General features: G+C 35.4%; 1 protein-coding gene across 2 annotated transcripts in view; it reads left to right on the top strand.

Moving 5' to 3' along the window:
• The window catches only part of APLF (aprataxin and PNKP like factor), an 86,376-nt gene that overhangs the window by 23,076 nt on the left and 37,418 nt on the right, over positions 1–25,882 (top strand). For both annotated transcript variants that reach the window (XM_060169483.1, XM_060169482.1), the window contains exons 3-6: positions 3,031–3,203; positions 12,375–12,519; positions 13,054–13,186; positions 21,579–21,763. In XM_060169483.1, the coding sequence (XP_060025466.1) occupies positions 3,031–3,203; positions 12,375–12,519; positions 13,054–13,186; positions 21,579–21,763 (636 nt within the window). The remainder of the gene's footprint in view (positions 1–3,030; positions 3,204–12,374; positions 12,520–13,053; positions 13,187–21,578; positions 21,764–25,882) is intronic.

The raw sequence follows: 25,882 nt of genomic DNA, 5'->3' as shown, positions 1-25,882 counted from the left end.
TACAATAGCCAGGTTGTGGAAGCAACCTAACTGCCCATCAACAGATGAATGGATAATGAAGATGTGGTACATATATACAATGGCATATTACTCAGCCGTAAAAAGGAACAAATTGGGTCATTTGTTGAGACGTGGATGGATCTAGAGACTGTCATACAGAGTGAAGTAAGTCAGAAAGAGAAAAACGAATATCGTATATTAACGCACATATGTGGAACCTAGAAAAATGGTACAGATGAAGTGGTTTGCAGGACAGAAATTGAGACACAGATGTAGAGAACAAACGTACGGACACCAAGGGGGGAAAGCGGCGGGTGGTGGGGGTGGTGGTGTGATGAATTGGGTGATTGGGATTGACATGTATACACCAATGTGCATAAAATGGATGACTAATAAGGACCTTCTGTATAAAAAATATATATTATTCAAGTCATCAAATGAAAATAAATAAGTAAATAATTTTTTTTAAAAAGTATATTATGGTATTTGATCAGAAGAAGTCATGTGAAGTGACAACTAAAGTTACTTCTGTGATTTTCTTGGGATTTTGAAAGCCAGTAAGCTCAGGTGCCGAGTTGCGTGCTTCCAGTAGCTTTTTAGCAGATGAAAGTGGATTCTGTTTGAAATTTAGTTTACCTAATTGTACCAATTATAATTTTAAAAAATCATTTAATAAGACATCTTATAGAGAATGCAGTCAAACAGTTTTAGGGGTGACTCTATTTAAGTGATTCAACAGGTAGCATTTATATTAAGTGCATTAGACTTCAAGCCTCACTTCTTATGGTACACTATTTGGAACCGTTCCTGAGATTATTCACTAATGATTGACAGTTGAACTATCATTGATTCTTCCTGCTGCTAGAGGCTTCTGTAGTCATTTTAATCATAGACTGTTAGAACTGTGTTAGGTAGTTATCTGCACCCATGGACCTTGGAGTCTAGTGGTGATTTATCAGATGACTATCTTTGAACTGATAGGGACTGGTTCCAATAGTTCAAGCAGAAAGGTGGGGTGGGATAAGACATTACTGAGGCTGTAGTAAACAAAAGAGCATTTTTGAGTAGGTCTCAATGATTGGATCAAAGATTGTGTGTATAGGGTGAAGATTTTGGTGTATGAAGGTGAGAGATGAGGTTGCAAACCACTGTAGCTTTATGAAGAGCCTTCACTGCTATGCTTTGCTTATATTGGAGAAGCATCAGAGGCCTTATGTAGGGAAATGTAAAAAAAAAACTTAGGAAGCAGTGAAGTAAAGGAAATCAGGGAGACTTGATATGATGTTAGCACAAGCAAGAAACGCAAGCAGTGGGTAAGAGCTTGAACTAGGGCAGTGACTGCAAATGCTAAAGAGAAATGGACTTCAGAGGTAAATGATCTGGGGCTTGACATTTGAATGGAATGAAAGAATGTTGTAGATGTTCAGTAAAAGTTTGTGGATATTTTGGTGTGTTTTAATATATAATTGAAACTAAATCAGAATATCTTGTATTTACACTTGAAATACCCTATTCTTTTCCCATAGAAATAGGCATTTTAAGAAATAAAAACAAATGAAAAATAAATTATAGTGCAAAGTAATCTACCTAACTTAACAACATTATTTGCTTCATGTTTTATAGCAATATTCTAGACTTGTTTATATCTTACTTAGTTTATATTCCATAAATGATTAAGATTTTTAAAAAATGAAAGTAACTATATTTAATAAAAAATTTTAACCAAGTTTCCCAATGAAAAGAAAATTTTTGAGGGGTAAAAAGAAAAAAAAATACTGATGCATTTCTAGAATTTCAAAATACATTAAAAAGAGGACTATTATAAGCTTCCTTAATTTTTCCATAATGAATATTTTTTACAGTAGGAACAGAAGTTTTTACCTACTGAATTTATACTCATTTCTAGTCTGTTCAAACTCAGGGTGAATAAAACGTATCTTAACACCTATAGATATATTAAATGGTTGGGATCAGAAAAGGTTTTGATGTGTGAAAATTTAGTTGCATCTCAAGATACTTTAATGAAGTATAAATAGAAAAACTGAGAATGTTTGGCATATGTCCAATCTCAGGGTGACATTTACCTTGCTATAAATGGAGAGATGGTTGATGTCTCTAGAAAAAAATGTCATTTATACTGATGAAGTAGACAGATGAATGGGTGGTAGGGGGAGTTGCTCTATGTAAAATTCTTTTAAAAAACTGAAGATCTGCATTAATGTGGATTGCTTTGGTATATGCTAAAGCTTATTAAAAGACCCAGTGGTTTAGATGACAAGAAGGCTATTCTGGAGATGGTTAAATTCAGCTTGATTTTAGTTAGAATTTTTAAGATGCCTTTCAATAGGTGTTAATTATGGAGGCAGCTCTCATTATCTTTGCTAACGTGAGGTAATCAGTGGAAACATAATTCAAAATAGGGGATATTGTAATAGTTTTGACATTGAGATATATTTACCTCTTGCAATTTGAATATGGATGATGATCTTCAGAGGGGAATTTCATTTAAACAAAATAAGAAGATTCCTCTGTGAGGAGTAAAGAAAAAAGGTATGTTGTTTGCTTGAGAAATTTGATCAAGAATTTCCTTCCCATAGTTTCTCATTTTTTAATCATAGTAAGAAATTATTAGGGGAAAATAAGCAGAAGAGAATTTTCAATAGATTAGTGAATTTTGGATATCAAAATTGGGGGACTCAGTTTCCATACTGATAATTATTTTTCATGTTTCTCTTTCCAATGTCCAGTCATCTCTCAAACAAAATAGAAGTATCTTTTAACCAGTTAATTGATAAATTTGCTTTTTTCTTTGATTCCTAGAGAAATGGGAGGTATGTTACAACTATTTTTTTATGTTTAGATAATAATTATGATACTTAGAAGTGCCAGATTTATTAGACTTTTAAGTGTAAGTTTATACTTAGAATTGTTTTGACACAAATTTTGAATCAGTTCGTATTTAGTTGTAGTTTTAAGTAGTCATGATTTTAAGTTACTACATCACTGTATTCTTTTTCTTTAATTTGTTAGATACATACAAATCCGTGCTTTTATCAGTCTTCTGAGAAGAGCCAGCTCTTACCATTGAAGACAAATCTATGGCACTGGTTGAATCCTGGAGATAGTTTCTCTTTATTAGTTGACAAATACATTTTTCGTGTTTTGTCTACACATTCTGAAACGGAAGTGGAATGTACTTTAAGGTAAGATTGCCTGATGAAATGCAATTAAGTAATGGTATTTGTAATCTAATTCCTCAGTCATCCACAAAAGCTTCAGTAGACACCACTCTAGAATTCAACTAAATTGGCGATAGGTCTTACATGGTGAGTGTGTGTGTGTGTGTGTGTGTGTGTGTGTGTGTGTGTGTGTGTGTGTGTGTTTTTCTAGAAAACATTAGATTTTGGAAACTTATGCTTCAATAGTGATTGCTTCCATATGTTGTATCTTTTACCATTGTGTTTAGAATATATTTCGCATCTAACAATAACCAGGATAGTTAATTTGAAACTGACTACATTTTCTTAATCTTTTTTTTTAGTTTTTAAAATTTTCTTAAGGTATTAACCTCTGTTTTAGATTATGCTTGTATAACTCTTATTTCTTATAAAAATAACAGAAAATATAGAATAGGGAAATGGATAAAATGAGGTTACAATAAATAGCTGATGTAAAATTGAAATTAATACACTAGTTTTGTTGAGGCAGTCATTAGCAGATTATTCCCCTTTGTTTTAGTTTTTAAATTATAGAATACTTAAACTGGACCTATAGAAGTAGATGGACAAAATTATATAGAGTGTGTTCTTTGACGGCACTGGTATTAAATTTAAAAATCAATAAAAATACAATATCTAGGAAAATCTTCAAGTGTTTTGAAATTAAACAGCACATACCTAGGTAACCTCTGGAACCCAGAGAAAAGGGCAATTAGAAAACATTTTGAACAGAATAATACTGAAAACATAACAAAAACATTTGTGAAATATATCTAAAGTAGTCCTTTGAGGGAAATTTATATTAAATGCCTATATTAGAAGAGAAGAAAGAGGTAAAACTGATGCCCTTTGCTTCTATTTTAAGAAGATAGACAAACAGGAGTAAATTAATCCCAAAATAGACAGAAAAAAGGAAACAATAAGAAGAATAGGACTAGAAATCAATGAAATAGAACATAGACAAATAACAAAGAAGATCAACAAAGCCTAAAGTTAGTTTTCTGAAAAGACTAATAAAATTGATAAAATTGACAAGGCTTACCAAGAAAAAGAAGCTGGAAAACACAAATTATCAGTATCAGGAATGGGAGAGGCAATATCACTACTGATCCTGCAGACCTTAAAAGAATAATGAAGAAATAATTACGTAAAACTTTATGCCAGTAAAACTGATAGCCTAAATGAATGGATGCATTCCTTGAAAAACACAATTTACCAAAACTGATACAGGAAGAAATAGAAAATCTGATGAATCCTATGTCCATTAAAGAAATTGAGTTCCCGATTTAAGAATTTCCTGCAAGGAACTTCACTAGTGATTTCTCTTAAACTTACAAGGTACAAATAATACCAATATTATACTTTTTTCTCCAAAATAGAAGAGAGTACACTTCCCCACTCATTTTATGAAGCTTCCATAATCCTGATACCAAAATCAGACAAGAACATTACAAGAAAAGTAAATACAAACCCACATTCCTTATAACAAAATATTTAGAAGTCAAACCCAGCAATGTGTGAAATAGATTTTAATACACTATGACCAAGTGAAATTTGTCTGAGAAATGCAAGGTGAATTTATCATATATATATAAAAAAAAAACCAATCAGTGAAATTCACTATAACAGATTAAAGAACTGTCATTCCAGTAGATGCCTAAAAACAATTGTGACAAAAATTTAATACCTGTTAAAAAAACCTTAGAGAAAACTAGGAAAAGAAGGAAATTTCCTTCCTATAAAAAAATACTTAGTAGTGAGGTATTGAAAAGTTCTCTCCCTACAGTTGGGAACAAAACAAAGATATCCATTTGCACAACTTCTATTCCATGTTGACTGGAGGTCCTAACCAGTCCAGTAAAGCAAGAAAAAGAAATAAAGTGCATCATACTGGAAAGAAAGAAGCAAAACTGTCTTTATTTGCAGATGACATGATTGTCTATTTAGAAAATCCTGAGGAAGCAAGGCACAAAACAATACCTACTGTATAGTTACATTTATATTACGTTCTATTATAAGAAAACTAATCCATCAATGTTTATTTCTGGAGGATTGACTAGGAAGGGGGGCCACAAGGGAGCTTTTTGGGGGTGCTGGATATATTCTCTGTCGTTTTAAAAATTATAGTTGATTTATAATATTAGTTTCAGGTGTACAGCATAGTGATTCAGTATTTTTATAGATTATACTCCGTTTAAAGTTATTACTGAGAGATGGCTGTAATTCCCTGTGCTGTACAATATATCCTTTCGCTTATCCATTTTATTCACAGTAGTTTTTATCTCTTAATCCCATAACACTATCTTGCTCATCCTCCCTTCCCTCTCCCTAGTGGTATACACTAGTTTGTTTTCTATATCTGTGAGTCTCTTTCTGTTTTGCTATATACGTTCATTTGTTGTATTTTTTAGATTCCACATATAAGTGATAACGTACAGTATTTGTCTTTCCCTGTCTGACTTTTTTCACTAATGTAAAACTCTCTAGGTCCCTGCATATTGTTGCAAATGGCAGAATTTTATTCTTTTTTATGGATGAGTAATATTCCATTGTGTGTGTGTGTGTGTGTGTGTGTGTGTGTATGTGTGTGTGTGTATATATATATATATGTATGTATGTATGTATGTATCTTTGTATAACAACAGACCATTCATCTGTTGATGGGCACTTGGGCTTCCATATCTTGGCTGTTGTAAATAGTGCTGCTATGAACATCAGGGTGCATGTATCTTTTCGAATTAGTGTTTTTGTTTTTCTAGGATACGTAGCCAGGAGTGGGATTGTTGGATCATATGGTAGTTCTATTTTTAGTTGTTTGAGGAACCTCTGTAGTGTTTTCCATAGTGGCTGCACCAATTTATAGTCTTAAACAGTGCACAAGGGTTCCCTTTTCTCCACATCCTCACCAACACTTGTTATTTGTACACGTTTTGATGATAGCCATTCTGACAGGTGTGAAGTGATATCTCATGGTGTTTTGATTTGCATTTCTCTAATAATTAGTGATGTTAAGCAACTTTTCATGTTCCTGTTAGTAATCTGTATGTTTTCTTTGGAAAAATGCCTATTTAAGTCTTCTGCCCACGTTTTGATCGGGTTGTTTGGCACATGGCTACACGGAGTTGCAAGGAAAGCTGGGCAATGTAATCTCCAGCTAGGTGGATAGCCATTGTTAAAGGTGCTTATAGATCAGTGCCATTACAACTTTGCTGACTGTTATGCAAATAATGTCCACTTAGCCTCTGATAGTTAAATGCTAACCACCTGGCCTCTGCAATTCTAGAATGCTGTCATCTCCATTGATGCTAAAGAGCCTTGTTCTTGGCAGCCTCTCCTACCATCAACATTGACCTATAGAGGCAGTTACCATTGAGCTCTTCAACACTGCCTCACTAGTATGTAGCTTAGTGTTCTGGGCCCTTCTGGGGAACATGGTCAGGTGGGGGATTCTCTAGTCTCATGTAATAAGTCCATTTTAGCATGCCCACCTCTTAGAGCCTATTGACCCCCTTTTCAGTATCATGCCAGGGCATTCTCTATTTCTACCCTATTTACTGTAAACATATTCTTTTTCCAAGCATGAACAAGCCATTTCAGCTGTATATTACGACTGGCTTCAGGTGTCCTTGCCAGTACCTTAAATCCCAGGTTGCAGGACAGGTTGCAGTGTTTTTTTTCCAGTTTTATTCTGCATCCCCTGTTTTAGCATCTTCAAGATCTATTCTTGGGCATGGTCTTCTGGTTTCTGTCAGTACATATTAGCCAGGTCCTGTAGCTCTTTAGTAAATATTTGCTTTCCTGTTGAAGTAGGGACAGTACTTTTCTAGTCAGGTAATGATGAGTTGACCTTGGTTATTGGAATAGAAGCCACGAGGGGTGGGAGGGCAGGTCTTGAGGAAGGCAAGTATCATCATGACAGGTATACCATTAGGAGGCAGCTGCCTGGTCTCCAGACAAAGAAAGGCTGCTATCCTCTAGCAAGGGGGAGTGAACCATGTCTTAGACTGTGGAAGTATTGAAATATACTTTAGACATTTTTTGATACCATTGGGATTCTCATATATTTTAGAACTAGCTCCATTTTGTAGTGTCTACCTCATAAAAACACCGTTGTACTGTTGTGTAAGATTTACACGTATGAACTTTTTAATCTTCACAACCATCTTTATAAGGAATAGGTACTGTTAAAATCCCTATATTACAGATTAGGAAACTGAGACGCAGAAGGTTTGAGACTTGCCCAAGGTCTCATAGCTAATATGTGACAGAGAATTCAAATACAAGCTGACTAGGACTATAGCTCTTACTGACTTCCCTGACTGTATAAGAAAGCTTACTATAGCAGTCATTCTAATAGTGAAGACACTTGGAGAGTGGCTAAATAAATTTGGTGTAGTTTTAAAATGGAGTGAAAGTGAATGAACTAGAGAGAGCTCCAGGTTAAAATGTGGATAAATCTCCACAATGTAATGTTGAGGAAAAAAAACCCAAAAAGATTACATATATACAAAGCATACACCGTTTGTATATAGATATATATTACATATTATACCTGTGTATTATGGATTATTTGGATTACTTCATGAATAATATATACATTATGTGTATATATATATATATATATACACACAAGTAATGGATATATACATATAGTAGTAAAAGTATAAGGACATGCATGTGAATAATAAAATCAGAATAATTTTCCTTCAAAGAAGGGATGAGAGGGAGAGGAACAAGATTGAGACTGGACACAGAGGAAGCTTTGATTGTATTTATAATTAATCTGGAGCAAATGTGACAAAATGTTTCTATTTGGGTGGTGGATACAGTAGTATTTATATTAATAGATAGGCAGATAGAATACATACATTATATTTTCTCTATATTTCTACATGTTGAAATATTTTTAAATTTGAATAAGAACAGAAAAGAAAACCTATGTGCTTTGTGTCAGTTGTAAGGACCCCTGATATCATTGTAAATTTTTTCTTCCAACCAGTTATGAATTTAAGAAAGAGATTTGAACAACAAAACGACCGTACAAAAGCTTGTCATTTCTTTAGGTTCTCACTTCACTCATGCCAACATGCTTTTCATGTAGTGTTTACATTCTGTATAATAAATCCCATTCATAATGAACTCAATGAGAGCATATGGGTCCATATATATCAGCTCTAGTGTGTTCATTTTTCACTCTTTTCTGTATATGTTTCTATGAAATTATTCTGTGAGAAGTACTAAAATCCATACTTTTTTGAGAAGTCAAAGTAAGAAAGCCAAAAAAAAGTTTTAGATTTTAGCTAATTAAATTTTGACGTATTTCATATAGAAGGACCAACATTAATTTTGCATTCCTATTGCTTCCCCAGTAGTGGGTGCTTAGCAGGCATTGGCTTCAATACATGAATGAAATATTGTATAACATTTTCTTTATCTGAATTTCATTGCTGATAAGGAAGTATAACATTCTCTCTCTAGAGGGATTATTTTCTTTAAAACACTGTTGAGGAAAGGAAAGTAAATCTTTTGTACCAAATTACATTTTTCTTTCAAATTGTTAAAGTTCTTAATACTTAGATTCCATATAAATAGCTAATTTTAATCACTTTAATTTTGAACAGGACAAAACAATAAAATGTTGATGAAAATGCCATTGTAATATGAAAGTGTGCATGTTTACAATTCATTTATAATTATTTTAAAACTTACTTTTAGATCCAGCTCATACATATTAGCAGTACATTTTGTATTAAAGACAAAATATATAACTTATATTTAAATATAACTTGGAATATATCTTTAAGAGTTAAGAATAACTTAATTGCCAAAACAGTCTTTAAAAAGAAGAAAAGAGTTGGAAGATTCACACTTCATAATTTCAAAACCTGCTACAAAGCTACAGTAATCAAGACAGTGTAGTACTGGTGTGAAGAAAGACATACAGGTCAGTGGAATACAGTTGAGGGTCCAGATATAAACCCTTACACTATGGCCAATTAATTTTCTACAAGAGTGCCAAAACATTTAAATGGAGAAAAGAGTAGCCTTCTCAGTAAGTGGTGCTGGGACAAATGCAAAAGAATGAAGTTAGACTCCTACCTCACAACATAGAAAAACTAAACTTAAAATGCACCAGAGACCTAATATAAGAGCTAAAACTATGAAATGCTTAGAAAAAAACAAAGTATAAATTTTTGTGACCTTGGATTAGGCAATGATTTCTTAGATAGAAGAACAAAAGCACAAGCAAACAAAATAGATAAATTGGACTTCATCACAGTTAAAAACTTCTGTGCTTCTAAGGATACCATCGAGGAAGTGAAAAGACAACCCACAGAAGGAGAGGAAACATTTGCAAGTCATATATCTGATAGGGAACTTCTATCTAGAATATGTAAACAACTTTTACAGCACAGTAATAAAAAGACAACCCAATTTCAAAATGCATACTAAATTTGAGTAGACATTTCTTCAGGGAAAATACCTGACTGGCCAACAAGCACATGAAAAGATGCTCAACGTGAAATGCTAATCAGAGCCACAATGAGATACCATTTCACGTTCAGTAGGGTAGCTATGGTAAAAAAGACATAATAACAAGTGTTGATGAGGTTGTGGAGAGATTGGAACTCTTATGCTTTGGTAGTGGGTTGTAAAGTGTTACTGCCTCTTTGGAACACATTCTGGCAGTTTCTCAAAATTTTAAACGCAGAATTACATGTGACACAGCAATTGCACTCCTAGGAATGTACCCCAAAGAATTGAAAACATCTGTATACAAACAACTTGTATGATTCCATCTATATGAAGTTTCAGAAAATGTAAATCTCTAGAGACAGAAAGTAGATTAGCAGTTGCTGGGGCTGGAGAAGAGAATGGGAAGTGACTGCTGATGCATATGGGATTTCTTTTTGAGGTGATGAATATGTTCCAAAATTAGATATTGGTGATCATTGTACAACTTTGGAATATACTAAAACTACTGAATTTTATACTTTAACAGCATGAATTTCATGATTATGTGAATTATATCTTGATAGCTATTACCAAAGAAAAGGGTAACTCATTTACCTTTGTTATATTGTATTTAGATTAAATTCCAAGTTTTTATTTTTTAACAATTCTGATTACACTGTATTATAAATCTGTGATAGTTGATTACTTGAGAAAGTATTTGAAGATAATATAAGAATATGTCCATATCACAGTGACAATATTTATATTTAAATAAAAGTATAAGAGAATAATTTGCACTTTGACCTATTTGAAACTAAATGTTGGAATTTTGTTCTGGGATAGGATTTTTTTTGTTGTTATATTTATTCTTGGTAAATATTAATAAAAATTCCCTATGGCTATAGGATGTGTGTGTATTGGTCTTGAATTTATGCCAGAATAGAAAAACTAGAAATGGAATGGATGATGTTGCTTAATTTGTAACACTGTAAGTTGTAAAAAGCCATTGCATTTCTCTGGAGTGTTTCTTAATATTTTTCAAATTAAATATTAAGAAAATTTGAGGAAAAAATCAGAATTTGGAAGCACACCTGTGTGTTGTGAGTAAAATGGATTTGAATATTGTGATGGGAGTGCAATTTCATGCAATCATACATTTTCAACTCTGAGTCCCCAGTGCCTGGCACAGTGTCTGACACACCCTAGGTATTTAAAAAATATTTATCGAATGAACTAAAACAGTGGTGTTGCAGGGAAATTTAGTCTAAGTAAGTTGTTCTCTTTTGACTGATTCCTGCCATGAATTCGAGTCTGCCTTTGAAGGAGGTTATTCCTATAAGATACACTAAAACAAATAAAACAAGCCATTAATTATTCTTTTCTCAGCCAGACAAAGTTTTTTAATGTTAGTGTTTACTGAGGAACATTTTACCAATAGTAAACTTCACCCCTTTTAAATGTATAATTCAATGCACTTTGACAAATTTGTGTAGTCATGTAAGTACCACCACAGTGAGATATAGAACATTTTCATTTCCCCAGAAAATTCCCTCTTGCCTCTTTGTGGTCATTCCCCTCCGCCACCCACTGTTTCTGGCGACTTCTGATCTGATTTCTGTCCTTGTAGCTTTATCTCTTCAGAATGACATATGCATGGATTCATACGATATGTACTTTTTGTGTCTGGCTTCTTTCACTTAGCAAACTGCCTTTGAGATTCATCCAAGTTAATGTACATATCATACTTTTTTCCTTTTTATTTCTGAGTGGTATTTCCATCTATATTTTCAAATTTCCAAAAGATAAGTCTGGGGCTTCCCTGGTGGCGCAGTGGTTGAGAGTCCACCTGCTGACGCAGGGGATGCAGGTTCATGCCCCGGTCTGGGGGGATCCTGCATGCCGCGGAGCGGCTGGGCCCGTGAGCCATGGCCGCTGAGCCTGCGCGTCCGGAGCCTGTGCTCCGCGGCGGGGGAGGCCACAGCAGTGAGAGACCTGCGTACTGCAAAAAAACACAAAAAAACGAAAAAACAAAAAAAAGATAAGTCTGTTGGATCATCTCTATGCATACATAAAGAATAATGATCCAGAACTTTGGATGATCTTACCCCACTTTGCAGCAAGTAGGAGGTAATTGGTTCTGCTAGTATGTTCCACATGTGACTGTGGATGCTCCTGTGTCGGACTACAAGTTTGGGGAGATTTCACAAGCGGCTGCACTGGCCAGGACCCCAGTAGCAGCTGTGTGTGAACCTGACCTCAGGATTTTATTTCTTTTTTCTTCAAGAGCCTAACTAGCTTAGCTGATGTTCTTACAGTTTGCATTTTCTTTTTGGATACTTGGAGGAGATCTTAACTTTTATGGACAATCTGAACAAATACTATATAGTAAGTAAATAACTCTTAAGCCTTCATAGAGATGGCCATTGCCCATCTTATAAATAGCTGTGGTTTCTAGGCCCATGTTTTGGAAAGATTAATGTATTTTATGGTGATAGAGTGGGCAGAAGATGAGGAACATATTCTAGTCTATATATTTTATTCTAGCATACTATAATCTGCTTTTTTGTCTTCCTAAGTCTGAGAAAAGTAGCATAACCCATTAGTTAGATGTACTTGGGCGAATCACATAATGGCATGGTAGGCAATAGAAATGTTTTAAATTTAAGTGATTAATAAATGAATTTCAATTGTATTTCATAGAAACAGTCAAATACATGATGAAGATGATATATTGAATGAAACGCCAAAATCTTCCTCGATTGATTTGCCTGATGAGACACGTGATGCCCCACAGCTGGAAAGAAGCACAGAAACAGGAAAGACCCAGACCGCTGCAAATAGTGTGGTAAGAAATTTAAGATCTCATCCATTTATAACATGTTCCTTAAGGAAAGAAAAGACAACTGGTATTAGACATATCATGACAAAATTTCTAGCATTGATCTGCTTTTGCTGTTTTTAAGTTAAGCTCTAGAGAATATCACACTAGACCAACACTTCAACTAACAGAGATATTGAATTTCTTTCTTTGAGAACTTTGAGCAACTCAGTCCACAGTTGCGGATGGATTTTTTTTGTGTGTGTGGTACGCGGGCCTCTCACTGTTGTGGCCTCTCCCGTTGTGGAGCATAGGCTCTGGACGCGCAGGCTCGGTGGCCATGGCTCACGGGCCCAGCCACTCCGCGGCACGTGGGATCTTCCTGGACCGGGGCACGAACCCGTGTCTCCTGCATCGGCAGGCGGACTCTCAACCACTGTGCCACCAGGGAAGCCCAGATGGATTTTTTTAATGGTAGTTTTCTGCAAAGTAAATAATTTTTATGGTTTTATTAAGGATGCAGGATTATTTTTAGCAATTCATATATAAGTGCCTTTTTAGTCTTTCCTAGATGAAAGTAGAGACTTGAGTAAGCAACAGCCAAACCCTTCCCAGAGGAAAAGAATCCTTCCAGCATGGATGTTAACAGAAAATCTAAGTGATCAGAACCTTTCAGTACCAGTCATCAGTGGAGGTAGGTTTTGTTTCAGGAAAGTATTTAACAGAATTTGAAAGTTTTTCTGAACAAATGAAGACACAATAGCAGTTATGTAAGTGTATAACTTAGCCTAACATTTCTTTAGATGTGTTCATGAAGTCTAATTTTCAACATAAACTATTATTTTATGCCATTTATCAAACACCATTCTGCTAATTATTATGATTATGATTATTTTTTAGTGGCTTAAAACAGTACCCATTTATTAGCTCGCAGGGTTTTTTTAAATGAATTTGTTTGTTTATTTATTTATTTATGGCTGCATTGGGTCTTCGTTGCGGTGCGCGGGCTTCTCATTGCGATGGCTTCTCTTGTTGCAGAGTATGGGCTCTAGGCATGCGGGCTTCAGTAGTTGTGGCTTGTGGGCTCTAGAGCTCAGGCTCAGTAGTTGTGGCACACTGGCTTAGGTGCTCGGTAGCATGTGGGATCTTCCCGGACCAAGGCTCGAACCCGTGTCCCCTGCATTGGCAGGCAGATTCTTAACCACTGCACCACCAGGGAAGCCCTAGCTCACAGTTTTTTTTGTTTTGTTTTGTTTTGTTTTGTGGTACATGGGCCTCTCCCTGTTGTGGCCTCTCCCGTTGCGGAGCACAGGCTCCGGACGCGCACGCTTGGCGGCCATGGCTCACAGGCCCAGCCGCTCCGCGGCATGTGGAATCTTCCTGGACTGGGGCACGAACCCGTGTCCCCTGCATCGGCAGGGGGACTCTCAACCACTGCGCCACCAGGGAAGCCCTAGCTCACAGTTTTAAAGATGAGAAGTCTGGCAGATTCAACTGAGTTGTTTGTTGAGATTTTCACAAGAGAAATCCATGTGTCTGTCAGGCTGGGTTCTGACCTGGGTGTCATGGGAGAATCCCCTTAGAAGATTATTCCACTTGTGGAGAATTTGCTTCCTTGCAGTTGGAGGACTAAAGGACTTGTTTTCCTGCTGACTGTTGGCTGGAGCTCACTCTGCTCCTAGAGGGCATTTTTCTGTTCTTGCATTTCATTTTCAAGGCCAGCATAACACAACAGACCTTTCTCCAGCTTTGCGTCTCTCTAATTTCCCCTCGTTGGCTAGCTGAGAAAACTCTCTGCTCTGAAGGATTTGTTGACTAGATCATGCCCATGTACATAATCTCCCATTTAATTAACCCAAGATAAACTGATTTGTAACCTTAAAAATAGGTGCAACATTTATTTTGCCATATAACCTACCATAATCATGGGCATGATATCTCATCTTATTCACAGTCCTGGGGATTAGGGCAGGAAATCTTGGGGAGGGTTCATTTTAGAATTCTGCCAACCACAGTAATACATGGTCTTAATACATCATCATTTAAGAATTATCTTATTATTGAATATTTATTCACTGTCCCAAATTGCAGCTTCATTAATAAGTGCAATTAAAAACTGTGAATATCTTAGAAGTCTACTCTTATTATTACTATGGTATAAATTGTAGAAAGGAAATTAGTTTATCAAAAAGTGTAAATATTAAAGGATCATGATGTATGTTGCTAAAGCACTCCCTTTATACTACAGTGGAAAAAAAAATTTCGAAAAATTGTTTCCTGGTCAACTCTAGGTTTCACCCATTACAATATGTGCTATTTACATATGTAGAAAAATACTATTCATTTTAATACTGAAAGCAATACAGACGACTTATTAAAGTAGGTTTTCAAACAGACCTGTTGGGGTCATGTCTAAGGTAAAAGACAAGCACAGTAAGAGTGTTTAAAATTAATTATTTAATTAAACAAAAAACTACAGGCACCCAATGGTACGTGCTGAAGGAGTCAAAGATGAGACCAGTGTCCTAGCATAGTTCACTGTTATAGCAGATACCACAATGATTTGTGTCATCTGCTGGGTATTCCCATTGATTCAAGATTATTAAAATGTTTGCTACATTGTATTATTCAGTCTGCATTTTATTTGCAGCTTTTCATCATCTCAGGTTTAGTTTCAATTGGCTGCTTATTTTCCTTTATATGGTTCACATTTTCTTGTTTATGCTATTGGATGTTATGAATGATAGAGTATAGAGACTTTGATTTTATATCCCTCTGAATAAATATTTTTATTCTAATAGGAAATTTACTTGCTGTTTTCTTAATGGGCATTTAATTCAGGCCCTAAACTCTGTTTCCTCCGTGTGGACAGCAGCTGCAGTCTCTGCGCATGTAGTTTAGCAACCAGCTAGGGATTTGGGTCAGTTTTAAATGTAGATTTTGGTTCTTGGCTCTCTAAGCCTTTCTTCCTTTTGGAATTATGTCTTTAACTTTCTGCCTACTCTGTTAGCCTCAAACTCAACCAGCACTTAAGCCAGTAAGGCTGCAGCTTTCTGTCACCTGCGAATTGGGGGATGCCCTCAGGGAAAAAGCCATAAATTGATAAACCTCACAGACTGTAGTTAATTTTTCAAGGTCAGACTTGTCATTTTTGCCTTTTTGGTTACTCTCTAGTGCCTTCAAATAGTTGTTTTTTAAAAAAAATACTTTGTCTAAAATTTGTAATGGTCTTGTTTGGGATGATCAGTTCAGTCAATCTGCCTTTTTACCTTGAACATTGTCTTTTATAAATTAACAGCACAATTGACAGTACAATTAACAGCACAATATATGTTAGTTGAATGTTCCGACTCTTACTATTCCTCATGTTCAGCATAGTGGTCATAGAAGTCTTCTAAAGTTTTTGATCAAATATGTTGTGTACAGAATATTCCTTATTTAATGCTAATTTAGATTGTAGTAGGATCAGAGTGGTCTTGTGGCAAAAATAGCTTATATATCATATGGTGAGGGAGATGTGATTTAATCTAGAGAATTTTCGTATTTAAATCATAAGATTTCCTGCTAAGTGTTTTATTCCAGGACAGTGGTTTTCAATCCCCCACCCCCCATCATTACATGTATAATATATTTTTATCAGTAACATTTCTCATTAAGTGTGGTTCTTCTCAGTTTGCAGGACGGGAATGGGGGATGGTAGTGGAGAGGGGGCAGCACTTTCCCTCAGTAGAACCTTTTCTCTAATATAGAAAGAATATTATTTGACCAAAAATTGGACCAGTGTGAACTGCCTCCTTGCAAACAAGTTCTTTTCTTTCAGAGTTATTTTGTACTCTATCTGCTTCTGTACTACCATTATTACATGACTTATAATCGTCTAAAATATATTTGCTTCAAATTATAAATTTGAAGTAAATATCCATTAATTTTCACTTGATAAATGCACCATATAAAATAAGAAGCACTTTTTTTGGCACCTCACCTTGAAAATACAAATGAGAGTAATTTGACATTGATTTGGACAGGAATATTATATAGTGCATAATATACTTAAAATGCTAAAGCTTCAAAATAAGATAAAAAAGTCTTTGCATTCAGGCATGTCTTAAAAATTCAGACTTTGGGGGAATACTTAAAAAAGCGAAGTTAGGTTACTTAACTCCTTTAAAGACAGAAAGATTTAGAAGTAAAGGACAGTTTCGTACTTGAATCCAGCTAATTAAAGGTTGGAATAATTTGACTTTTTCTGCTGTGTAGTTTTTATTATTGTTATTGTTCTGTTTGTTTAAGTAATATATCATCCAGGTCAATAGACCGATGCTAATGATTTTGAAAAATCAATTTCCAAGATGCATTTTAGGCTCATTTAGATGTAGGATACTTTCTTACGTCTTTTGCAGCTTTAGGACTCTATTGTGTTCATTGATCTTTATTTAGACTATCTGAAACCGTCTTGATATTTTGGAACCATCTGTGACATTAATTACAGGACAAATAATAATGTTAACTGATGTTAACTAACTTATTTAAGATCATAATAAATGCCAGAGCTATAATTGAGACCTAGTTCTGTCTGGCTCTGAAGCCCATGCTCTGAACCATACCACTATACCTGGATGGCCACCTGAATTTACCCTCTGTATGCTTTGGGGGTTTGGTTTGGTTTGGTTTTTGCTTTTTATTTTATTAATATGCCCTTGCATTCTCTCCTAGATCTTTTCTCAGTTTAACTGTTAGTTTAATTCTTATATGTACGTGAATGTTTGCTGTGATCAGGCTATCCTTTCTGTCTTTCAACCAGTATACTTCTAATTTATTTACTTTTCTGGGTCCCCAGCTACTAGCCCTTAGATGTTATCATGAGCTTCTCAAGCCTGGGCTAAAATTTTTCCATGTCCCTTAGTGATTGGTAAGTGAATATAAATATTTGGGCAAAGGGTATTAGAGCCTCCCCTCTCTTTGCTTCCATTTGCTTCCTCAACCTTCTAGACCCCAGGACAAGTTAGAACTCCTAGGGTATGACACTCTTGCTAGATTGAAAAGGCAGCTTTTATATTTTCACTGGTTATCATGCAACCCTTTAGTATTCTTCTTTCCGCATCTTCTAATCCTCCAACATGGAGTTATGAAAAATGGCACGCTGATAAAGGTTGAAGTAGTAAGTAGTCCCCAAACCATTTAGTTTACACTTAATTTTGTACTCTGAATATTTTCTGTATGACAACTCAATACAGATTATAAATATTTAACTGACATTGTTTAATTTGATTATGGTTCAGTTTACTTAAAGCTCTTCTTATTCTTTATAAACATTTACTTCATCCTTGTTAAATGATCTAATTCTAATCATTTTTTAGCCTCTTGGATTTTCTAGCTGTATAGTCATATCTACAGAATTATGATAATTTTGGCTCTTCTGATCTATTTACTGCTTTTAAAAACATTTCTTATTTCATAAGTTAGATCCTATAAATTTTAAATAAAAATGGATAAAATTGGCATCTGTATTCCTGATTTTAACAGTAATTCTGTTAGTGTTTCAGCACTTAATATGATTGGTATTTGATTCTGATACTCATCATGTTTAGGGTGATAGACTGATTCCTTCAGGAATAACTGTTGAATTCTTTGAAAAGAAATTTTGTTATAGAAACAGTCCTGCATTTTCATATGATAATGTAATTAATGATGTTGGTAGATTTCCTAATGTTGTACCATGCTTGTGTTCCTGGAATAAGTTAATTTTATTGTGGTGACTTATTATTTTCATGCTGTGCTAGATTTGCTGATATTTAGTTTAGGACATTTGTATCTATATTCATGCCATCCATGTCAGATTTTGACATTAGAGCTATGTCAGCATTGTATAAAGTGCATTAGGAGATTTTTTATATATGCTCAAGGACAGTTTGAATGACAGAAATATTCATTTCTTTATAGAACTTTCCTTTTTCACAATCTAGGCTGGTGCCTACTTTTAGTAGTTGATAGTTCTGGCATAGGAATAGGTAAGTTAGACCAGTAAAAAAGAATGAAACACCCCAAAGCAGATTAGAATAACACACATTTAATATATAAGAAATTATCAGTTAACTTGATGGGGAAAGGATGCATCATTATTAAATATGATGTTGGGAGAATTAGCTTTCCATTTGGAAGAAATAATAATAGAGAACTCACTGCTCATGCCATATTCATAAATAAACTTCTATTGAATTAATAACCAATGTAAAAATTGAAACTATTAAGGCATTTGAAGAAAATATGGGGAAATATTTTTTATTACTTCTGGGAGACTTTCTTAAGATGATGGGGAGCCTAGAACCATAAGGGAAAATTTGGCAGATCTATTTAGATTAAAGGTAAAAAAAATTTTAATGCAAAAGACTCTGTAAATGAAATCAGAGGCAAATAGCAGACTGACAAACAATATACTGGGAGATATTATCTGTCACAGTTACAAAATAGATAGAAGGTTTTTAATGATTGTCTACTTAGTAACACAAAAGAAAGAACTTGGTAGAAATTTGGGGCATTTTATATGGTGTACTACAGAAGAATAAATACAAACAGCCAATAAATATATGACTACTATCAGATAGGGAAATGTAAATGAAAACAACCAGATACCAGTTTCTGTTTATTAAGCTCATCAAAATCTAAGCAATTGATAATATTCAGTACTGACCAAAATGGGTCTCAGCAAACATGGTTGGTGGAAGTATAAGTTTGTATAGCCTTTTAAAGTTATTTAGAGACATTAAATAGAGATATTTGCCAATATCTCTTAGATCTTTAAATGTATAAAACATTTTGGTCCAGAAATTCCAATTCTAGGTATTTATCCCAGAGAAATAATAGCATGTATACTTTTAGCCCTGTATATATTTATGTATTTGTAAATATATTTGCTTATACTTAGGAAAAAGTTGAGAAGGATACGCATCAAATTGTTACTATAACCGTTAGGAGTGGTTTCTTTGGAGGATAAAATTGGATGGTTGTGATTTTAATGACATATATGCATATAGTTGAGCTAGTATTCATATAGTATTAGTGTAACTGATCATGTAAGTAAATGCAGTTAGTAATTGTTTAAAATAAACTGATTTGCTCTAATAGCTAATTTCTTTTATATTTCTATCATTTAAGTATACCTATCCTGGATTTAGAAAACTATTTTATATGCCAGATATAAAGATTGTTACGAGCCAATTAACTTACATATTTTATATACACTTTGTGAAGAACATTTTAACAGTATCAAAATGACTTCTTCCTATGCAAAAAAAAAAAAAAAAAAATGAGCTCTGGTCCCTAGAAGGAATATTTGTAGTATATCATTTGGAATTTTAAAGAATTGGATATTTTAAATATAGATATATTTAATTTTAGAATTTTATATACATCTGTGACACTTGGAATGCGGTGAACTGTCATTTGTGGAAAAACTGTGCCTTATTTAATATACAGTTTTTTAGTTCCTAGCATAGTAAACAGTATCATAGTTGATTATTTCCCTTGGTTTCACTAATTCATAACTGTTGTAATATTTGGTCATTTGCTTCACCAAACTGTATAGTCAGTTTTATTTAGTCCTATTTCTGCCAGTTTCTAAAATGATGTGAAATGTTCCCTAATTTAGATTCAAAACAAAGATTTAAACAATTGAGGCTGAGGTTAGTTATTAGATAGTTTTTTCATAAGTTTCCTTTGATAAATACATTACTTTTATATTGGTTCAGTGATTTTCCTGTTCAATAATATGGACAGTATTCTATTAGTATTTTCTTTTCTGAGTTTAATGAGGGTGTGTCATTTCAGGGCATTTGAATATCCTTTAGAACAGCTCTGAGCAAACTACAGCCCATGAGCCAAATTCAGCCCACTGCCTGTTTCTGTAAAGAAAGTTTTATTGGAACATAGCCATACTCATCCATGTATGTATTGTCTATGGCTGGTTTCACACTACAAGGCAGAGTTGGGTAGTTGTGACAAATATTATATGGCTCACAGTGCTTAAAATATTTATTCTCTGGCTTTTTACAGAAGTTTGCTAACCTTCGCTTTAGAACATTAAAATAGTGACTACAGATTGCCTTACATACCTGTATCCAGTCTCTCAAAGGATCTTTGGACAATTTCTGTGTATGCTAACAATTCAATTACTCAAACATATTCATTGAGTATCAGTTTTGTGTTAGGCATAGGTCTAGATACTAGAGACACAAAATGGGGGACAATGAACAAGGCACAGAAAGTCTCTGCCCTCATGAAGTAGAGGAGAAAGACAACTAACCATGAAGACTTTCCTCTTAAAATAAGCAGATCTTTTTTCTTTTCTGATTAGACAATTCATGAATTTGTTAACAATATATGATGCTGATTTAAGTTTCACCACTACATTGAACCTTGAATAAGTATTATGGCAATGCAGTGTCCATTGTTGTTGAGACTTGTTTTCTTTATCAGTGAAGTTTGTAGAGGTTGCTCTTCCTTTTCAGTTATTTTAGGTACTTAATCTGTATTTAAGATAACTTAAGTTGTATTCCTCACTGTGGATGATAGAGGCTCAGTAAGTGTATGTAAAATTCATTGGATAGTTATATGTCAGATTTTCTGTTAGAGAAATTCAATGCCAAAATTTTAAAAAATGTATATGATAACTAACATACATGTGGTACTCTGAGAGTTTATATATCTTACCTCATTTACTCCTCCTAATAACTCCATCAGTTATTATTATAACTCCCTTTTTCTAGATGATGAAACCAAAGTTGAGAAAGGTGAGGTGAAACAGTTAGAGGATGGAGCCTGCCCACATTAGCATCTTGGCCAGGATGACTTCAGGGCTGGAGCTCTTGGCCATGGTGCTGCTTAATACTTTTTGAGATTTGCAAATATGCATTTTCAGATTGGAGATTGGCCTTAATATAAATAGAACTTTAAATTTACTTGCTCTTTTATCCTTTTTCTTTCCTTCTGTCTTTTTTTTTTTTTTTGGTATGGATTATTGACATTTGAAGGTACAGGAGATAATTTTCTTCTTCTTTTTCTTTGTGTTTATGTACTTGTGTGTGATTAAGATAATAATGTAATCCAAGAAAGTGGAAAAGAAGGAATCTGCAAAGACAAAACCCAAGTAAACATCACACAGCAAGGAAGAAAGCGATTAATTTCATCAGGAAGTACAGAAAGTATATCAGCAGAGCAAGACACAGGAAAAAAGTGCAAAAATGCTGACCAGGAAGAGTCTGTCATTTCATCCAAGGTGATTTTTTAAAAATTCATAATTTGATTATTTTCTTCATCAGGTGTTCTAGTTAGGAATAGTTATATGCTGTATATATCAAGGAAAAACCAAAAATGCTTTTTATATTGAGTTTATCAAAATAAAAACTAGCCCCAGTTTTTCTTTTGTTTGTTTTTGGCTTACTGAAACTAATCTTTAATATAGCACTTGCAATGTAGAAAACAAAGCTTTTAATTTAGACATTTTCAGACTGAAAAAAAGGTGGAGACCACTTGACTTTGGTCATAATTTGGTACCTCCATTTTGAAAATCTGGTTTCTTCTATTCTATTGGTCATTCTCAGACTGCCTGTAACTACCTTCTTCTTGATAAGTGTGAAGAGAGGAACAACAAATGGGTAGTTCTTAAGAGCCTGTTGCAGGATTACTTCTGGACTAACTTGCAGTATTTATAAATATTTTCTTTCCTCTTTCAGTTTTTGCTAAGTCACTAGAATTGTTTGGCTGACTGAAGCATTCTTTGGTACTGGATACTCTAAGAAAATGAGGCCTATTTATTGGATGAATTTAAGAAGAGAGAGAGAAGGGGAAAAAAAAGAGAGAGAGAGATGGCCCTAGGACAAAAAGATCAGGTATTCTTCCTTTCAGGAGTAGGGTGGCTTTAGATGACAGTTTTCATGATCCTTGTAGACCGATGGCTAAGCTTTGTGGGTCCCCATCTATTTAGTCTCATTGAGAGCCATAGGAGTAGGATTGGTTTTAGAATAGCATGCACTGGATTGATGGAAATTCCAGCAGTTATCCCAGAGAGTCAGACCTTTTATAGTTCTCCCCTCACTCTTGCCTCCTCTCCCATTAGAGGAGATCCTGCTTCTCACTGGATCCTTTCCTCAAGCTAGAGAAGTGGGGTATAATCACTATAGGCTCAACTCCTTTGCTTACGTATGGAGTCAAGTTTAATAAATGAAAACAAAATGTGTTCTGACTCATATATTGGCTATAAAGACTTAATAAGGTCATCAGTGCAGTTTGGGGTCTGCAGCCATGGATGAGCCACGTGCAAGTTCCTGCACAGCAAGGGAAGGAGAATGCTTTTAGAGAGGGGAAAAGGAAGTTGGGAGGGCTATAGTAAACAGAGTCCATGGTTTTTCATTGGCTGAGTCCTTGCCAGGAAGGAAGAGGAGTCTTTCTTTTTCATGTTGTGCTCTGCTGTCATTACAGGGCATGAGAGCTCTGCCTTCTGGTCTCCCAACTCTATTTAATTGAAGTTTCTGTTTGTTAATATTTTCCATTTTACCCCTTTTGATCAAGGTCTTTCTCTGAAAGCACTGCTGATCAAGAATCAGGTTTTCTGGTTTCAGTGGCTTTTTGTCCCTTAATGCCAGGAGGGGCCTTTGCTGGGTGTGGTGTCTCACACTGGAGAGAAAGTACAGATTGGAAACCTATTGAAGTCACATTCAAGTATCAAGGAGAGGTAGGAGGAAGAACTTTCAGGCACTTTTAATCTAAAGTCTCTATGTTATAAAGATCATAGAGATTGGAGAGCATCTGAAGTGTTATGTCATCATCAGAGGTTTGGCAGACAAGGTTCCAACAGGCCTGGTCTGGATATCTTGGGAAAGCTGTCTCATCAGATGTGGCTTCAATTATGGGAAATCTTTACCTTCAGGTCATCAGATGATGTGCAGGGCCAGTCAGGGTTCAGTGCAGTTTTTAGTGTGTCACATTAATCCAAGAGTCCACTCCTTGGAGTTTGGCAGCACAAGGGCTGGTTTGCAGTACCTGATAGGGTCCTTTCCAGTGAGGTTGAAGAGAGTTTTTCTGGAGGTGTTTCTTTCCAATAGACGAAATATCCAGGTTGCCAGGTGATGTTTAAGGTCATCATCTCCCACAAGTACACTATGAAAAGATTGCTCTACCAAAACATGGTTATTTTTAATAGAAGCAATTAGGCCTTTGCAATATTGAAGTATCTCTCCTCTTATCAGTTGTGAGTCAAAAGAAGCAAGAGCCAAGTGCATTGAGCATCCTGTGGCTGTCTTAAAGGGTGAGAGCTTTATGAGTTCCAAAAGGGGTGGATCTGAGATTTAGAAGGACCAATGGTGAGGTATCTGGAGGGCCTTTACAAATTTTGCCAATTGAGTCATAATAATGCCATTAGTGCATTCACCTAAACGAGAATTGAGAGTGGAAAGCACAGTGAAAGTGTTGTAAAACTGGCTAAATAGCAGACTTGTTGAAGTGCCTGATCAGTAAAATGTGTTCCTTGATCACCATGAAATTTGAGAGGAATTCCCCAGGTAGGGATACTCTTTTCTAAAAGGACCTTAACCACAGAAGAAGCAGTAGCCTGTCTGCAAGGGAGGCCTGTCTGTATGTGAAAACACATAGACCATTGCTAAAACATATTTATATCCATGAGCCAGAGCAAGTTGTCAGACTTGAGTGGTCCATTGGACAGTTTAAATTGTTTAGGAGTAGTACAAACAGACTTCTTTGGGTTGTATTTCAGACAAGTGGGACAAGTGAGGTAGATACTTTTGGTGGATTTGTCAATGTTTCCCCATCAATACTGATTCATGAATGCTGTCATTTTGTCAGTAGACCAGTGGTTTAATGCATGTACAGGGGTGATGAATGGGGATTTTAGAGTCTCCAGTAGGACTGGGTTGTTAGTTAGTCTAAACCAGAGCTTTCTCTTTTTATCAAACCAATAATTTTTGAATTTCTGATCTTGCTTTTCCTTTTCTGAGGCCAGTTGTTGGGTTTCTTTAGCCAGTTTTTCTAAGTTATCATCTGGGGAAATGTTCCTTTGGACCAACAGAATGCTGTTAGCCCCTTTCAGGGCAGCATTCCCTGCAGAAATGTTAGCAAAGTGATTTCCCTTAGCTTCCATAGAGTAAAGTTTAGAATGCCCTGGAATATTAGTAATAGCTAAAGTGGCAGATAAAAATATTGCATTCTTGAACATAAGAGCCATTTCAAATTTCATTTCCGCTGGAAGTAAGGAAGCCACGTTGCTTCCACAGTATTCCAAAATCATGAGCTACTCTTAAAGTGCGTACCATCAGTATAAATATCGGCAGTTTTGCCCTTAGCTAAAGTACAAGCCCATTTGAGAGTGTATAATTCAGCCTGTTGGGCCAAAGTAACCATTGGTAAAGATGCTGCCTCAGCAACATCAAAAGGAGTTGCAAAGCATACCCAACATAATATTTGCCATTGTTACCTTTTAAATAAGAACATCAGTGAACCATGAGAAGTCAGTGTTACTGAGAGATCTTTCCTGTAAATCATCATGAGGAGTCAGGAGGTGATCAGTCAGTGTCAAGCAGTCAAGAGGGACTTCTTTCGTGACAGAGGGGGGAAGAGTAGCAGGGTTAAGATTATGATAGCATAAAAGAGTTATGCGAGGAACAGTTAACAAAAGGACTTCCTTCATAGGCGGTGAGGCAGCTGGCTGAGAAATATTGAGGGTGATGAGAATTCAGGAGGGCTTCTACTGCATGAAGTACAAAAATAGTTAGAGGGGATCCCACAGTTTTCTTGGTGGCCTTAACCCAAAGGGCAGTGGCCATAATGGCTTTAAGGCAAGCAGGATATCCCTGTGCCACGGGTCCAGTTATTGGCAATAATGCAGTGTGGGTTGATGGTGGACCCCGTGGTTTTGGGTGAGTACGCCAAGGACATTCTCTTCCTTTTCATATACAAAAAGGAAAAGAGGGAATTTGATAATTGGGATTCTCAAGGGCAGGCGGGTTCATCAGACTCAACTTTAAGGCCTTAAAGACTATATTGTTTGGTTCTTCCTGTAAGTTTGAGTCATGGTTGTTATTGTTTAATAAAGCATACAGAGGTTTGGCCATAAGAGAGAAATTTGGAATTCAATTTTGGCAGTAACCAACTATCCTGAGAAAACTTTGCAGTTGGCAGTTAGTTTGGAGTTTGGGAAAACTTAGGACATCATGAAGTGTATCTGGATCTACATGTAGCTTTCGTTCTGATATCAGATGCCCTAAATATTGAACCTGGGTTTGGGCAAACTGCAATTTTTCTTTGACAACCTTATGTCCCTTTCAGGCTAAAAACTTTGGCAAGTGAATACTGTCTTCCTGTGAGGATGATTGAGAAGGAGAGC

Source organism: Lagenorhynchus albirostris, chromosome 13, assembly GCF_949774975.1.
Source record: "Lagenorhynchus albirostris chromosome 13, mLagAlb1.1, whole genome shotgun sequence".
In the NCBI taxonomy this organism is placed as follows: domain Eukaryota; kingdom Metazoa; phylum Chordata; class Mammalia; order Artiodactyla; family Delphinidae; genus Lagenorhynchus; species Lagenorhynchus albirostris.
Note: the sequence above shows the minus strand (reverse complement) of the source record. Positions and strands in the feature narration are given on the sequence as shown.